Genomic DNA, 17,481 nt, shown 5'->3' on the forward strand with positions numbered 1-17,481 from the left:
CCCATCCACTTCTGGGGCTACAACTTTCTGTCCAACTTCAAATACCTTCTACCATTTGATAATAACCTACAAGCTGCAACCCTTTCCTCCCATTGCCTCACCCACACTTCGTGTGCACAGGAAGGGCACAGTAGTGTGAATGGGGAAGAAAGAAAACTATGAAGACACCAAGTTTTGGGTTTTGATGACCTGATAGATGCTGACATAATTTACCAAAATGCAGGAGGCAGAACAAGTGTGGGGAGATGATGAGTTCCACCTCAGAGGATGTTTTAACTCCCTGAAGAACACTCAGATGGGCTTCTGAAGTCAGCAGAGCTCAGGGGTAGAATCAGAGTGGTGTAAAGGTGATGGTGATTGAGTGGCGCCTGGGTGGCTCAGTCAGCTAAACGTCCGACTCTTAATTTCGGCTCAGGTCATGATCTCACGGTTGCAAGATCAAGCCCCACATAAGGCTCAGCACGGCATGGAGCCTGCTTAAGATTCTCTCTCTTGCTTTGCTGGCCGTACCCTCCCCTGCTTGTGTGCGTGAGTGTGCACTCTCTCTCTCTCTCTCTTGCTCTCTCTCTCTCTCTGAAATAATAAATAAAAATAAAGGTGGCAGTGAATGAGATCACACAGCCCTGTGAAGCCTGGGACACCTACAGAGCATCAAAGGAAAAAGAAGCAAAAGAAAAGACAGAAAATGAATGGCCAGAGATGGTGGAGGGTAACGGGGAAGGTACATCATGTAAGCCAAGGGAAGATGGAGTTTTGAAAACGAGTGGCCATCATTTAATGGCTGCCAGTCATTGAAGGTTTCCCTGGTCAGATATTATCTCACACTTAATCCTCATGGCCATCTCGAGGTGTAGGTAATAGCGAACACATTCCTTTCAAAAAGGAAACAGGCTCTGGTTTGTTACACAAGTCACACATGCGAACAATACAAACTCCGATTTCCTTTTCTCTGATGCTAGAGTTGACCCCGCCGAGCTGCATGGTCTCAGTAGGAAGGCAGGGCCAGGTTTAAGGAGGTGAGGGAATGGCAGGTGAGGACAGGAAGACGACACTATGGTGGCTGGGGGCGGTTGGGGGAGAAGAGCGAAGCAGATTGTCTGCACAGGCAGAAGCTAAGGGAACAAGGAAAGGTGATTTTTGTCTGTTTCAGGATGAGGCCGATAGGAACATTCACTTGTTCATCCAGCAGACATTTACACATACTGAACATTTACTTCCAGGCACTGAGGATCTAGCAGGAGGAGCCGAGGTCCCTGTCCCCGTGAAGTTTACATTTTAGTGGGGGTGGCCCGCAATAAATAAGCACTTGATAAATACATAACTGTACATGGAGGTAGGTTCTACTAAGCACAGGTAAAGCTTGGAGAGTGCTGGGGTGGAGGAACGGTCACTGGGGGAGAGCAGGGGCCCAGGAGAGGTCTCTCCTTCCAAGAAGTGACATCTGAGCAGCCCCCCTGGGGGGGGGGGGTCTTGAGCAAGTGAAAGGTGTGATCTCTTGGATTTAAGTGGGTTTGGAAAGGTAGCAGAGAGGGAAGGGGTGAGGGGATGCCTGTTCTTCATCAGCAACAGGCCCTGGGCTGGGCCTTGGTGGCGAGGAGATGTCCTCTTCCTCTGAACCCAGAGGACTGGCTCTGAGGGTGGGTGTCAGGAGAGGGACGCGAGGGGAGGCCCTGTGGGCAAATGTGAGTCAAAGGAGGCAGAGTAGGAATAGCGGATGGAATCAGGAATGGTAGTTCCCAGTGAGTGCGGATGATACCACTTAGGGTCGGAGGTGGGATGCCGGCATGTGGTTTCAGGGGAGGAGCTGTCCTCATAGTACCAAAGTCCCGGCATCAGCCATTCCTCCAACAAAGGTTTCCAGCACTGGCTGTCTCCACAAAGCCTAGAGTCAGACCCACTTAAGTAAAATTTAAAAAAAAATTTTTTTAATGTTTTTATTTCTGAGAGAGAGAGAGAGAGAGAGAGAGAGACAGCATGAGCAGGGGAGGGTCAGAGAGAGAGGGGAGACACAGAATCCAAAACAGGCTCCAGGCTCTGAGCTGTCAGCACAGATCCCGACGCGGGGCTTGAACTCACGAATCACGAGATCATGACCCGAGCTGAAGTCGGATGCCCAACCAACCGAGCCACCCAGGCGCCCCAGACCCACTTAGGTTCAAGGCCGTTTTTGCTACCAACTGAGCTTGGGCAAGTTACTTAACCTCCCTCAGCCTGTTTCCTCATCTGAAAATGAGAACAGTACCCATTTCATAGTGCTGCTGTGAGGGAGAAACGGAATAACACATTTGGGGCAGCCAGTCACCTCCTGCCTCAGATCTAACCCAAGAGGGGGCCCCCGCAGCTGTATGTGGACAGTACACTTCTCCTTGACACCACGCTCCTGGGAAACAAGTAACAGAATTCGGCACAAGCTTCTGATCCGACCTGCACTGCCCACCTTTCCAAAGCACAGCATGATAATATGGTAGAAACTTCACCCTGCCTTCTGTCTTAGCAGGTACTGCTCCCCACAGCCAGTGATTTCCCACTGTTGAGAAACTGGTATGTGTGTGTGTGTGTGTGTGTGTGTGTGTGTCCATGCGCAGCTGGGGGTGAGCAGAGCTTCCTGGCAGCCCCTTCATTAGTCAGATGGACAATGAAGAGAGGCTGAACCTGAACCTGGCTCTTTCCCCGATGCCCCATGACCTCAAAGGATCACATATCTCTGTCAGTGTCACAAGCAAGGGCAGAGAGTGCAGGCATCATATCTTCCAGGTCACACTGTGTACTCTCGCTCTGAGGTCAGGTTCCTTCTAGGGCTACAGCGTTTGTGGAGGAAGCAAGGCATTTCATGCTTTGAGGGCATACCATCCCTGAGTGTGAGTCGGGGCTCCGGCAGTGTTAGGGGGGGATCTGGAAACTAAGAGGCAGCCAGAGCTCTAACGGGGAAGTGCAAGGGGCCCTACCCCTGGGCGGTGGGCTCAGGAAAGCTGATCCCATGGAGGGGACAGAGCAGGGGGCTGGCAAGAAATGCAGGGGGCAAGTCTGTACCTCCCGGTCATCTCTTTAGGTGTCTGGGCTTTTCTGGGAGTGGCTGGGTCGTCAGAGCCCCCACGGGTTCCCTGTCACTTCTGTAGGCCCCAACCCAGGCAAGCCACTGTGGCCTGCTGCCCTGGCTACTCTAGAGTCTCAACTTTTTAAAAAAATTTTTTTTAAATGTTTTTATTTTATTTTTGAGAGAGAGACAGACTGTGAGCAAGGGAGGGACAGAGAAAGAGGGAGACAAAATCCAAAGCAGGCTCCAAGCTCCAAGCTGTCAGCGCAGAGCCCAACGTGGGGCTTGAACTCAAGGACCACAAGATCATGACCTGAGCTGAAGTCAGATGCCCTGCCGACTGAGCCACCCAGGCGCCCCTAGAGTCTCAACTTCTGATCTCTTCCAAAGCAAAGAAGGAACCCACCTCCCATGTGGCAGCTCTGGCTTGAGGAAATGCTGAATCAGGGATACACATGGCCAAGAGCAGTGATGTCAGGCAACCTTCCCCATCCCTCCTTGGGCAGTGGTTTCCCAGGAGGTGGGATGAGAGGGCTGGCCACAGTCATATTTTACAGAATCGGTAGAAGATAAACCCTTTAATTTTTTTTCTTTGAAAAAATAAACCTCAGTGGATCTTTCTTCCCCAAAGATATGGCCTTTAGAAAACGGCGGTCCCTGTGCTTTTTTTTATAAGATACAATTTCAAAAACATATTTCCACAAAAAGAACTTTTGTTCATAAAAATGATTGATCTTTATGGCCCCACATCAGCCTGTGTCCGATCCTAACAACAGTGCTATGTGAACAAAAGGGGAGGCTTGAGCAGCACCTCTCACGCCTCGCTCAGTCTCCTCAGCCCACGGCTGTCCCCACGCGCTCCCTCCGGGCCTGCTGGCCTCAGTGTATCTGTCTGTGTTCCCCTTAATGACATCCCCAGCATGTCCATTTGTCCCCACTCTGCCCATTCGTGTGGTGTCTGTCAGCCTCTCTCTCAGAAGACCGCTGGAATGTCAGGAGGAACACTATGTGTCCGTGTGTCTGTCCTGCTGGGTGAGCAGTTTGTGGGGCTTCCTTTTTCCAGGAATAGCTGCTATTGGGATGCTTTCCAGGTCAAGGTTACCTGGAGCTGGGTGGTCAGGGGCACAGGCCCATCTGACATGGTCTGTAGTCAACAGGCAAGAAATGACGGGTGAGGGTCCTGGAGACCAGGCCAGTCCCTTCAGGAGATGTCACTGAAGATTCCATATCCCAGGGGAAAAGACAGGTCGCATGTAACCTTCGAAGTAGGCATGTTAGGGGCTGCGAAGAAAGAGGGACGTCGAGTCCAGAGGAGGCTGGCTTCTGCTTTCGCAGCCCACACCAGGTGAGACTTCAGGCGAGGGTGCAGCTGGTCCGCCTGTGAACGGGAAAGGAGCCAAAGAGAAAGATGAAGGTGGAAGGGGACTCTGTCTGGCCGTAGACCCCTCAGCCCGATGGCGGGAGTGGGGGTGGGGGTGGGGTGGGGGGACAGCTCCCTGACTTCCTAGCAACTCCTCCCCTTCACAGCCTCTTGGAAAAAGCTCCAGCCCTTGTTGCTCCGAGTCCACCAAGCAATTCCCCATCTGCATGTCATTGCGAGTGTGACATGTCATCTCAGGGTTACTGGGCCCGAGCCTGAGCCGTCCACACTGAGAATGAGGGGCAGATGACAACAGCCACTTCCCACCGATCCCGGATGGTCCTCTGTGTGTACATGCGCTCGTATTTTTCGGTGTGTGAGCATGTCCAAAACTGTGGCACGTGCTAGTGAAGCCGCTGGGCCAGACGTGTTGACACGGCGGCACCAGCTTGGCCGTGTCCTCTGTGCTGGGCTTGGCACACAGAAGTGAATAAAACACAGCCACAGCCTTCCAGATCCCCTACAATCCACTGGGAAGGCCATCCAATGGGCATCTCATCCCTGTGCGGAGGGATCAGTGCCCGGAAGTGGGAAGGACAAGGTTCAGGGAGTGGCTCAGCACAGCCTGTGGGGGAAAGAGTTGGAAGCCAACCCAGTTTCTGGATGGTGCCGACACAGGAGGAGGAGCCTAACGGGGTAAGAAGATGAGTTCAGTAGCTCAGGGCTCCCAGAAAGTGACTCCACCCTGGTGGGCCATCAGGAGATGTGCAGATGAGAGCCTGCCATGTGGGTCTGGAACTTGCGGGAAGTCCAGGGGAGAGGGACAGCTTTAGGAGTCACCGGGCACAAGTGGTGCTTGAGATCAAGCAAGTGGACCAGGTGCCTGGCACCGTGGAGAGCAGAGGGCACAGGGGCCGAGGAGGGAGGCTTTCCTCACCACCACCCTCCGACGGGTGATAGAGAGAGAGATGGAGAAGGAGTGAGCAAAGCAGCTGAAGAAAATCCAAGAGAAGATGGCATCACTGAAGCTAAGTGACGAGTGTGCTGGGGCAGGAGCGCTCAACTGTGCGCATGCGTCAGGGGCACCTGCGGACCGGCCAATCTCACACCAGGGGATGTTTGCGCTTGCCTGCCGTGTGCACCCGCGTGCACAGGGTGCCCACCTCTGAAGGCTCAGCTGGCGGGAGGGGTCCTGGCGGGGCACCTTTGGAGTGGGGCTGACCATGAGGATGCACAGACCGGTGAGGATCATGCAGGTGGGCACGGCACCGATGAGGACCTTGAGGGTCACCACCACCTGCTCCGCCTGCTCGCAGGCCCCTGCCTCATAGCCCGCAAACCTGGAGAGACAGCACCACATGCCTCCAGCTCAGATCTCACGGAGCCTGGCTCCCTGACACCCCACCCCCACACTACCCCGAAATTTGGATTCCCTTCCTGGCCAGATCAGCCTAACCATGGTGGAAGGGAGAGTGGAGGGAATGGGCTGGCCAAGGAAGAGCTCAGACAGAACTAAGAATGTGGGGTACGGCCCCCCAGAAAGGCCCCTTTCAGTCACGTGCACAAGGCAACCTGGGGCAAGCGGCTCCCCTACACTCTCCAAAGAGCAGAGCTTGGGTCCCAGATTCGTGGGTGTCCCCTGGCCCATTAGGATGGAGAACTCCACCCTCTGCCTCCCAATCCATTAGTCTTTTGTGCCTCTAGTACAGTCCAACCCTGGGACTCACTCCAGACTGAGAGTGGAGATGCCCAGGGCACCTGCACCAGAAAGCTTGGTGAATAAGACATAGGATGAGTAGAAGATGGTCTCCAGGCCTGGGCCATACTGGTGCTGCAGCTGGAAGTCATCCACCACATCTGGAAGCATGGACCTGGGGGAAGGGGCTGCAGAATTACCCCTCTTATCCCCTTGGCAGCCATCAACCCGAGAGCTCTCTGGGGACAGAGACCAAATCAGATTCATCCTTGGGTTCCTGCTGCCCAGGACCAGGACTGGCCCACAGAGAGCCAGGCCGGATGTGTGCTTGCATTTCCTCCCTTCCCCTGGCACCGCTGCCCACTGTTCCTGCTGTCTGGTGCTCTTTCAGGAGAGCTCCAGCGACTGAGCTGGTGACCGCCACCTCCTGCAGGTGGGGGAGCCCTACCCAGCACAGGCTGGGCACGGGGGGCCGGGACAACAGACGGACATGAAAGAGGGCATACCCATTAGGAAGGACATGAAGCGCCCACCCCCTCCCCTCCCCCAGCCTACCAGGGTAGCAGCAAGGACACAGAAATGCTCATGCCAGATACAAAGGCCACCACATATGCCACAGGCGCTGTGGGCACTGCCGCCAGCAAGATTGCAAAAGGCACCATCACCTGGGGAGATAGACATACTAGCTGATCCCTCCACCTGCCCCTGATTTGCTCTTTCATTCCCACCCTCACCCGTCTTTAGTAATGACCCCTGTGCCTGGTCCTAGACAAGCAAATACAGGTCAGCCCCGCCAGCACCCAGGAGGCTGAGGCTCAAAGACCACTTCCCTGACCCCCACGACCTTCGCTGCAGCCAGCCCGGCCCTTACTTCTTGCCTCACTCACACAGATCCCAAAGGCCGATGTCTTCTTCCCAAATCGCTGGAGAGCCCACTCCCACAGCGGGGTGCTCAGCACAGCCGAGACCTGTGAACAGACAGAAGCATCCCAGCCCTGGCCATGCTGCCAGTGTCTTTACCCACCCAGGTTCCAGAAGCCCTGGCTTTTAGGTGGGATGCTCGAGCTCGACTTTGCCCCCGGCTGGAACCAGTGGCTCTGAACTTTGTGACCCCAGCCCCAATCCCACCCTCTGCCAGAGTGCAGGTGACTAAAATCACAGCAGAGTCCAGAATGTTGGCCAGAATTCTGGCTACGCGTGTCTTGTCAAGAACCACATAGTTCCCCAACTCAGGTCCCTGAGTGACCTTGCCTCCGCCACCTCGTGACCACTCACCAAGATGGTTAGCACCACACCCTGGACATGGTCATGTAGCCGGGAGGCATGCGTACAGAACAGGACCAGGTAGCTCTGCTCCACCTGAGGAGGCCAATGGGAAGCAGGCATGCACAGGGAACGGCAAGAACTCAGAAGTCAAGGCCAAGGCCTACGTCTCCAGTCTGGCCTCATCTTTGGGACCTCGAATACTGGCTGCTGCTGCCGTCATACAATCCCCTCCCCCACAAAGGACACTTAGCCTTGACACAGGGATCAACACCATTCCTAGTCCATCCTCACCCTTGCCCGGCTAGTGGACCTCACCATGCATATTCTATCAGCTTCCTGGCATCGGGGCCCTGACCCTCCCAGCCCCACAAGCTCTGTCCAGGCCTCTCTCCTCCCTGCACCAAACTCTCTAGGCCCCATGCCAGCCACCATTTCTCCCTGTTAAAGCCTAGCTCTGGTTGGAGGAGCCGAGAGACAAAGCCTGGACATGCGCAGGGGCAGTATGGCTAACGCCAAGGCCAGGGGTTACCTGAATGGCTGCTGAGATGAACAGGAAGGAGATCACGAGCTTCAGGTAGGGCGGGTGCCGGACAGTGAGCGCCAGCCCAGCCAGGAAGCTCAGGCCTGGGCCTGAGGCTGGGGCAGTGGAGTCTGCCACAAGGGAAAGGGACACTTTGGCTTGGCAGAGTTCAAAACCAAAACCCATGCCCCAGAGGGATCCTGTCCCAGCTCCTGCTTCCCACACTCTGACTGTACCCCCTTACCTGGTCGCTCCTTCACCCCCAGGCAGAGCAAACAACTGCACACAGGGTAAGTCACGGCAACCACAGCGGCTGCAATGGAGTAGAGACGAATCTATGGGACAGGACGGAACTGGGGTGGGGGTGATGTCTCCCACCTGTGGAAGTGGGGACACCCCAATGGGGGCAGAGGGACCCTCAGCCCAAGCCCAAGGATGCTAGGTGCCCTGTTCCCGATCGCCAGAGCAGGAGATGGCGATCTAAGGCTCTGAACAGACCTGCTGCTGCCTCTGTGCCTCCTGCATGAATAGGAGGGCATCCATGCCACCAAGGGTCTGAGCCCTGCCTCTCTCTTTCTGTCTCATTTTTAAAGGCAAAGATTCATTGCTGGGACTTCTGCATGCTGGACCCCGAGGTTACAGTGATGAATAAGTGACTCCTGCTTCGAGTGTGGAAGACAGACGCATGAGCCAACAGTTGCAGCAGAGTGTGACTCACGATGACACAGGCACATGTCAACAACAGAAATGGTGCTACCTGTCACCCAGGGGAAGATATACAAGGAATACAATACACATAGACATGCACGGGGGTAACAGGCACCTGCTGCAGGATAAGGTTGTCTCTGGGGAAGGGAAGAAAGGAGGAGGCGACCCGGCCTCGCCTGCGTGGGGTTGCACAGGCCCCCACATTCAGGAGGGTGGCGGGGTAGGCATTACTGCTCTGCTGTCACTGTCTTGAAATGCTTGATCATTTCATCTATGAATTCGAAAGTGAAGTCTGATTGGGACAGTTCAGCTGGCCGGAACTGAAGCTTTGTGCTTTGGCTCACACGAGCCTCCACCTCCTGGGGGTGGGTTCTCAGCCTCCTGCTCACCATTCCTTTGCACTTTAGGCCAGGCCAACCCAAGGCCCTCCGGCAGGCAGAGAGTGACCTGGTATCTTTGGGGAGGGGGCCTGTGGAGGCCTGAGTGGGGGGCCTGGACGTGTATGTGGGCGGAGTCAGCCTGGGAGGGGCAAGACCACCACCTCTGACCCTAGGCTGGCAGAGCTGCACCAGCCAGGCCGAGGTCAACCTGGCGGGGCCCCTCAAGCGCTTGGACCCAAACAAGCCCTCGGATAGGGCAGGGGGCCATGGGAAGGACGGACTGTCTTCCCTGCTCTCTCTGGAGCCCTGTGTTTTCATTTTGCACTGAACGCAGGCACATTTTGTAGCTGGCCCTGCAGATGGGTCTGGGGATGGATACACGGGACTTCACTGTTATGTTCTCGTAAGTGGGCGCTGGGCCATGATGTGGCGCTATTCTCTCACCGTTGATTCTCAAACCCTGGTGAGGGGTGGAATCTCCTGGAGGGCTTGTTCAAATATAGACCGATGACCCCCTCCCAACATTTGTTTTTTTTAATTTTTAAGGTTTTGTTTATATTTGAGAGAGAAAGACAGAGTGCGAATGGGGGAAGGGGAGGGAGACAGAGACAGAGAATCTGAAGCAGGCTCCAGGCTCCGAGCTGTCAGCACAGAGTCTGATGCGGGGCTCAAACCGTGGGATCATGACCTGAACCGAAACCAGACGCTCAACCAATGGAGACACCCAGGCTACCACCCCCCCACCCCAAATTTGTAAATCAGGGCGGGGCCCAACATTTTGCCTAAGAAGTTTCCAGATGCTGCTGCTGCTGCTGTCCGGGGACCACACTTTGGGAACCACAGCTGTGTAATTTTTTTGTAAATCTGACATATTTATTAAACGAGTTGGCAAACAAGAATGATGGAGAGAAAACCGAACCCGGGGAGGAGCAGCCTGCGCCAGGACCCGAGGGTGAGGGCCACCCATGTTGGAACTCCTTTACAGTGTCCACCTGACTGGACTGGGGGAAGGGCTGGAGGCTGGGGTGCTATGTGGGAGGCTGATGCAGTACTGGGGTGACCAGGGAGATGGTGGTGGCACGAGCCAGGATGGGGCAATTGGGGATGTGAGGTCGTGAATTGATTCCATATCTGGGACCTAAAACATGGATAGGATTTGGTAATGGGTTGGGGTGGGGGTAATAGTTGGAGAGAGAGCAGCCAATGATGGCTCCTGGGACTCTTCTGGATAATGCTATCATTTCTCAAGGGAAAGTTAGCTGAAATTGATGGATGAAATAGATGCACATCCCTTAGTTGCTGAAGACAGATCTGGTTTGTGGGAGACGGAAGGGGACTGCTCCCAGGTCTCCCTTGTCCTTGAACACCGGGGGTGCGGCTGGGGGCGAGCCACCTATTCAGGGCTGGGTGGGACAGGTCACAGGAGGAGCTTCACCCTGAACTCTGCAGGGACACCAGACCCTCTCCTCGGCCCTCCGCCTCTGCCTGTGGAGAGGCACCCCTCACCCCTCCTGGGTGACGTAGGCACTCACTGCGTCGGGGGAGACGGCGACCGGTCCGGGGAGCGCGGCGTCCTCGCACCTGTGCGGCCCGTGGGCGCCCGATACGATGAGCCCATGGACGGCGGCTCCCATCAGCGTCCCGGCCATCTCCATGGTCATCCCTGGAACAGAGCGGGGCCAGTGACGGGCGCTGGCGCCCCGGGGCGGCGGCCTCCCGCCGGGTCCCACGCCCGCACTCACTGTATGCAGTGGCCAAGTCCCGCTCCTTCGGGCAGGGGGTCAGGAGCATGGTGAGCGCCGCGTAGGGCACCTGAAAGAACTGGGCGCCCAGGCCGGGCTCAGGCTGGACCCCTGGGCCCCTCGGCCCAGACACGGCCTGTGGGGGCGGGAGGGGGGCGTGGGGGCGGGGCGGGCCCGCAGCCCCCAGGCCCAGCCGGGCCCCCCCACAGCAGGCTGGCACAGCCCCCTTGAAGCCCCGAGGAAGGGCTTAGGTGCGGGCAGTGGGGCCCTGGGGATACCTGTCCTCTCCCCTCCACACAGACTTCACAGTGGCCCCTGGCCCACTCTGGGGTTCGGGGAGGCCAGGCCCGGGGAGGGGAGCCACTTGCTTACCGTGGCCAGGGCCTGGAACAGGGAGTAGAAGGTGGTATACCAGAGGCCCCGCAGGCTGGTGAAGGGGGGCAGGAACCACAGGAGGAAGTAGGCCGCGGTGATGAAGGGTGTACAGCCCAGCACCCTGTGGAAGAACGGCCGGGGTAGGGCACCAGGACAGGGGACACTAAGGGCAAACCTGGAGCAACCACACTCCTCTGGGCAGAAGTCCGCTGTCCCCAAGAGGGGCCCTGGGCGCCGGTGGGGAGAGGGGGCTGCTGGGGTGGGCAGGCAGTGGGGACAGTTGGCTGCAGAACTCTGGGGCCCTCCCCTGTATCCGGGCCTCCAAGGCCTCCAGCCCACCCAGGCCACAGGTAGACCCCTGGACCCGGCCTGGGAGCCTTGGAGGCTTTGTGCAGCCCCGGGACACGAGGTGAGGGGAAGTCCCCAGGAACCTCTCTGAAGTCCTGAGCGGCTCCAGCTGGGCCTGACCTAGTCCGGTGCCAGCACCTGTTAGGGTCCTGTCCTCTAACCAGCCACTGGCTTTCCGCGGGGGCTGGGAGTCAGGATCTGCGGGGCTGGGGGGCTGCTCACCAGGGCATGAGTCGTCCAGACCCTGTTCTCCTACTTCTGTTGATGAAGAACCCAGCCACAGGGTCGGCGGCTGCCCCAGACACCTTTCCTCCAAACAAGACAAGTGACACCTGGGCAGCAGGGATCTGAAAAGCACAGGCCGGGGGAGGGGGGGATGGCCAAGGCTTGGTGGTGTCAGAGAGGGGTGTCTGGGCCTGCCCACCTGCCAAGAGAAAGTGCTGGCAACCCCGCAGGGGGCAGGGCCGCAGTGGGAAGGTCTATTTGGTCTCTTTCCAGGGACCCAAATCCAGAAGGCTCTAAGGGGCGCCTGAGCTGGTGAAGAGAGGGGCCGGGGGAGGAGCTGACAGCCACACACTGGCACACTCCTGTTATCACTCACGCCCAGTCACTTCTGGAGGGAGCTTGGGGGCCCTCATCTGAGGTGGCTCAGTGCAAGAAGGGTGACAGAGGTAGGCTTTTTGTGTCACAATGCAAACATTTTATTCGTTTTTCTGATTACATAAATTACACACTCATTATAAAAAACATTCAAATAGTACAGAAAAATACTGAGCAAAGCTCATCTGAATCCCCGCCCCCCCAATCCTGAGACAACTGCCAGAGCATTTTGGTGATCATCTGTTCAGGCATTTATTTATGTGCATTCAGAATTTATAGTTTTACCTAAATGAGATCATATCAGCATCATTAAAAAAAATCATGGGCACTATATTAGAACCCTTTTTTCCTGCTTCCCCTCTGTCTTCCACCATTTCCTCCTTTAGCCAACATTAACAGCCTGTGGATATCCTTCTGTAATGTATTTTCTCCAGGCTTGTGTTTTAATCCTGTATCGTCAGGTATTTACACATACTCATGTACCTGCATATATGGGGCACATCTTTGTTTTGGGAAAATGGCATCATTCGTATCCTCTTCTCTAACAGCAACTTTCCTCACTTGACGGTACATCATGGAAATCCCTCCAAGTCAACTGGTATAGATCTAGCTCATTCTTTTGAACGGCTACGTAACAGTCCATTATGTGGCTATCACGCAACTTATCATGCAACTACTTCTGTATTGTTTCCTGATTTTTCACTACAAACAGCCTGCAGTAAACATCCTCCAGGAGGTTGCCCTCAAAGGCATCTGGCTGCCTGTCAGGTTTGGGACAGAAGTGCCACCCACCAAGGGAAGTACAGGTAGGGGTGGAAGAACAGGCTACCAAGGAAGATGGATGGGGGCGGGGGGAGGGGGGGGCTGCGCTGCTGCCCAGACTCACCTGTGCTACATCGAGCAGGAAGAGTTGCAGGTAAAAGGCTGTGGCGCTGGAGGCCACCTGGTTGGGGATCCCACCAATGCCATAGCACACCTTGGTACAGAATGAGAGGTGACCAGCTCTGCTGACCTGGGGGAGACACAGGAGCTAAGCTCTGCACCCGCATACATACGTGCACGCACGCGCGTGCGCGCGCACACACACACACACACACACACACACACAGTTCCCCACACCTTCCTGATCTCCATAAGCATCTTGGGGTCCCTATGTCTGGAGGGCTTTTCCAGTAACCTCTCAATCCTAATTTGCCCTAAATCATCTTAAAAGGAAGTGAGACAAAGGGAAAAAAAAAAACAAACCCTAAACCATGACCTCTCAAAGATTCCACAGTGGAAGTTCTTCCCTATACTTCCCTCTCTGTGCTTCCTGCTACAGTCTGTTTTATTTTGAGTCAGCAAGCCAGAGACAACTGGGGGGCCAGGACGCCCCCAACTTTGCCACCAACTTCCGGCGTGACCTTGAATCAATCGCTGAATCTCTTTAAGCCTCTTCTGTCAAATGGACTATTCCTGCCAACTCCAAGAGTTGTTTTGATGAGGAAATGAAGCTGAGTGTTATTTGCTCCAGGAGCTGATTGTTTCATGTTCAGGGTTTCTGCCAGTCATTGAACCACTGGGAGCCTGATATGGCTGTGGCGAATCTATACCACAGATAGCAGCAAACACTACATATCCAAGTTGCTTTCTTTCTTTTCCTGGAGACTGTTCACCAGCCCACCACTGAAATAAAGCATTGTTTATGACTCCAAATAGGTGTATCTCATAAGCCCTAAGAGATCCAGAGAACTCCAGACTGGAATATTCGACTGCCCACTCAGAGCCCCACATGGCTGCCTACCCAGCATTTCAGCTTAGCATGGGCAAAATACAGCTCCTGATTTCCACCCATTGTCTAAACCAACCTCTAACCCAATTGTCCCTATTGCATTAAACGGCCTCGATGTCCACTCAGCAGATCAGGCCACAAACCTAGGAGCCCTCGATTTCTCTTTCCCAGTCCCCCCACCAAATCCATCAGTGGCCTCCTAGGTGGCTTCCCTGTTTCTGCTCTCGTTCCCTACTGTCCACTCCCTATCTAGTCGCGTAACATAAATTTAATCATGTCTCATCTCTGCTTAATACCCTCCCACAGCTTGCCATTGCAGTCTGAATGAAGTTCTGTGTCCTTCCCAGGCAGCCTACAGGAACCCACAGATTCATAGCTTTCCTCAACCATGGTAGCTTCCTTGCTATTCTTCAAAATGACCATGCCCACTGCTGCCTCAGGGCCTTTGCACTTTCTGATCCTTCTGTCTAGAAGGCTCTTCCTCTGAGTCTTTGCAGAGCTGACTCCTTGGCATTCAAGTCTAAGCCTGAATGTCATCTGAGAGAAGCCTTCCCTGACTACCCAAGTCTCTCTCAATTATACTTACTACCTGATGTGTTCTCATTCATTTCCTGCCTCTCCGCACAAGAATATAACTCTCTGAGAGGAAGCACTATCATTTTTTATTCACTACCATGTCCCTAGTACCTAGAACAATGTTTGGCATATGCTCAATATATATTTGTTGAAGAAATAAACTATGTAAAAGGCTGTTTCTTCAAAAGATGCTGGGAATCCTTCCTTTTCATCCTTTGCTTGGCGACGTGAGGGGGAGTGGAGGGGACTGTAACTTCACCCATCTTAGTATCTTGCAGGACATCCCAAATGGGCCCTTCTGAAAGGAAGTTCTTGCTCGATAAGCGTTTATAATCTACTTTGCACACTCTTCCTATTTGCAGAAGAAAACCACACGCAGAGCAGGATGCGATCTCCTTTCCCGACACTGGTGTGAACATTATTTCAACTTCCAGAAAATTTTAGTAACAGGCAGAATCCAACATGATAACCCACCTCACCCCATGCGACTCCTGTTTCCCGCTGAACACCCCAAGCAAGCTTCTGTCACATAGAAGTCACTTGAAAGATAGAGAAATTGCAGCTGAAACTATCTTGGAACCTTGAGGATGAAAGTTTCATAAGCCTTTCCCAGTTAACTGAGCACCGGTTTTGGTGCTAGACTAAGTTGGATTCAACTTCTGTCTGCCACTTCTAGCAGGGCAAGGTCCTTAAAAGTGGCTGGGCTTCATTTCCTCGTGTGTAAAACGGGGTAAAAAAAACACACCTCAGGAAGTTGTTAGAATTAAATGCTGGCATGTCAGTTTTCCCTCTTGCCATTAATCTCACCCCAAATTTTCCTGGGAAATGAGGGTCCTCAGGGGACCTCCCTCTCTCTCTTTCTTGGGGGCCACAAATCCTTTGCTCTGAGGCGTCTGAGAGTAAGCACTGAGTCAACACAGGGAACCCAGGTGGTGAAGTGAAGCCACGACGGAGGCACAGCGCGGAGCAAGCAATGGGCCTGTGCATGCAGCAGGGAGCTGGCCGAACCCCTCTCCAGCACGGCCGCATGCGCCCCGCCCGGGCCAGGCAGGAGACGGGGAAAGACAGCACACCCCTGCCTTCCCACCTGCTCTCTACCCTCCCTGGGGAGCCTGGCTGCCAGGAAGTCCTCTCTGGGGGCCCAGGGTCCAAGGCAGCCTGGTGAGAGGCCCGCTGAGCCTGCACCCTGTGCCAGGAGCCTGGGGTGGGGGGCAGCCTCTCACACACACCTGGAAGTCCCACCTGCCCAGGGTGCAGGGGCGCCCTGGAAAGACCTGGAGTGTGGAGGACAAGGGCCCTAGACCGGGAGTCGGGAGCCCAGAGACCGGCCCTGGCCCCGCCAGCCTGACGAATGAACCAGCTGAGATGAATCCAGCAGGTTACTTCACTTGTCCGGGGCGTCCGAGTACCCGGCCTCTCGGTTCTCAACTGTCCAAGCCCGGGGGGGTCGGAAACCTGGAGCGCCGGCGCCCTTCCCTCCGCCTCCCGCGCGCAGCCCCAGCTCCCCGCTCGCCCTCGCCCTGCGCTCACCGAGCCGCGCTCCGAGGTGCGCGCTGCCGGCGGCGGCGGGGGCGCCTGGACGGCCCGGGTCCCGGGCGCTCCGGGGGACGAGGCCATGGCGCGCGGCAGCTCCGCCCGCGGCCGCTGCCCTGCGGCGTTATCGCCGGGCCGGCGCCGCGGGCCCCGCGGGGAGGGCGGCCCCGGGGCCGGCCGAGAGGGCGCGGCGCGGCGAGGGGCGGGAAACCGCAGAGTGCTGTTTCGTTGCCACAAAGGCGAAATGCCTGGAGCCCAAATTCGCGGGGGCGGGGGGCATGGCCGGGAAGCCCCTCGGGACCGCTTTCCGCGGGGAAGGCCCCGGAAAGAGAGGGAGGGCCGGCGGCGGTTGGCGCTCAACACGCCCTGCTAAACCTGGCGGTGAAAGTCACCAGATCAATTTATTTGGGAAACGAAGCTATAGAACGGACTTGTTTCGATTAAGATTGTGGCTGAGAGGCTTACAACCTGTCAAATTTAACACAAGACGCCGGAAACACACGCTGCCCAGCCTCACGCCTGTGGGATGGTGGAGCCATGTAGCTAAGTTCTGGCCGGTGGATGGCTGCCCAGCAGTGTACACGCAGTGTTCCAGAAGAGTCCTCACAGGGGAAGGGGTCACATCACACAGTGATAACGCACCACAGACCTAAGTGTAAAGGCTAAAACTATAAACCACCTCGAAGAAAACAGGAGCAAATCTACAGAACCTTGGGATAGACGGCTGGCTCTTAGGACACCACAGGCTGGACTGCTTCTAGATGAACCACTGTGTTGCAAACAACCCAACAAGTGAAAAGATAACCCACTGAATGGGAGAGATACCCCCAAATCATAAAGGCTGGTACTGGAATATGTAAAGAACTCTTACAACTCAACAATAATAAGACATTTTAAAATGGGCAAAAGATTTCAAGAGATCCTTCTCCAAAGATAGACAAAAAATAAGCACATGAAAAGACGCTTATGCCATTAGGGAAAACCAAAATGATAAGACTGTACAGCACTGCATGGCTAGGATTAAAAAGACTGTCGATAACAAGCATTAGGGAGGAACTGGAGAAATCACACATTGCTGTGGGCATGTAAACTGGTGCAGGTGCTATGGAAAACATTGGTAATTCTTCAAAAAGTTAAACATGGAATTAGCATATGACCCAGCAATTCTTCCTAAGTATATATCCTAGAAAAAAAACATGCTCACACAAAAGTTCACATCAAGATTACTTAAAATAACCAAAAAGTGAAAACAACCTAAAAGTCCTTTAACTGCTGGATAAATTGTGGTAGGTATATCCATACAGTGGACTATTATTCCACAATAAAAAGACACAGATGAACCCTGGAAACATTAAGTGAAAGGACGGGAGACCATATACTCTAGGATTCCATGTACACAAAATGTCCAGAATAGGTAAATCAGTGGACAGAGCATAGAACTGAGGGTAGTGAATATAGGGTTTCTTCTAGACAATGAAAACATTCTAAATTAGATTGTGGTGATCCTGTGGCTATACTAAAAGCCACCAAATTGCACAATTGGGTGAATAATAAGGTAGATTACATCCCAAT

At 54.7% G+C, this 17,481-nt stretch overlaps 1 protein-coding gene across 1 annotated transcript; it reads right to left on the reverse strand.

The window, feature by feature from the left end:
* Positions 1 to 4,365: 4,365 nt before the first annotated feature.
* Positions 4,366 to 15,993, reverse strand: MFSD2B (major facilitator superfamily domain containing 2B). The gene is made up of 14 exons (XM_039238335.1): positions 15,619 to 15,993; positions 12,916 to 13,059; positions 11,652 to 11,776; positions 11,079 to 11,202; positions 10,707 to 10,785; positions 10,497 to 10,627; positions 8,121 to 8,211; positions 7,886 to 8,007; positions 7,366 to 7,449; positions 6,978 to 7,058; positions 6,646 to 6,755; positions 6,122 to 6,265; positions 5,558 to 5,734; positions 4,366 to 4,412 (listed from the first exon to the last, which is right to left on the reverse strand). Exons 1-14 carry the CDS (start codon positions 15,991 to 15,993, stop codon positions 4,388 to 4,390), a joined length of 1,812 nt encoding a protein of 603 aa, XP_039094266.1. The 3' UTR covers positions 4,366 to 4,387.
* Between the last annotated feature and the right edge of the window lie 1,488 nt (positions 15,994 to 17,481).

This window comes from Hyaena hyaena, unplaced genomic scaffold (genome assembly GCF_003009895.1).
Source record: "Hyaena hyaena isolate Hyena2069 unplaced genomic scaffold, ASM300989v1 scaffold_138, whole genome shotgun sequence".
NCBI classification, from domain to species: domain Eukaryota; kingdom Metazoa; phylum Chordata; class Mammalia; order Carnivora; family Hyaenidae; genus Hyaena; species Hyaena hyaena.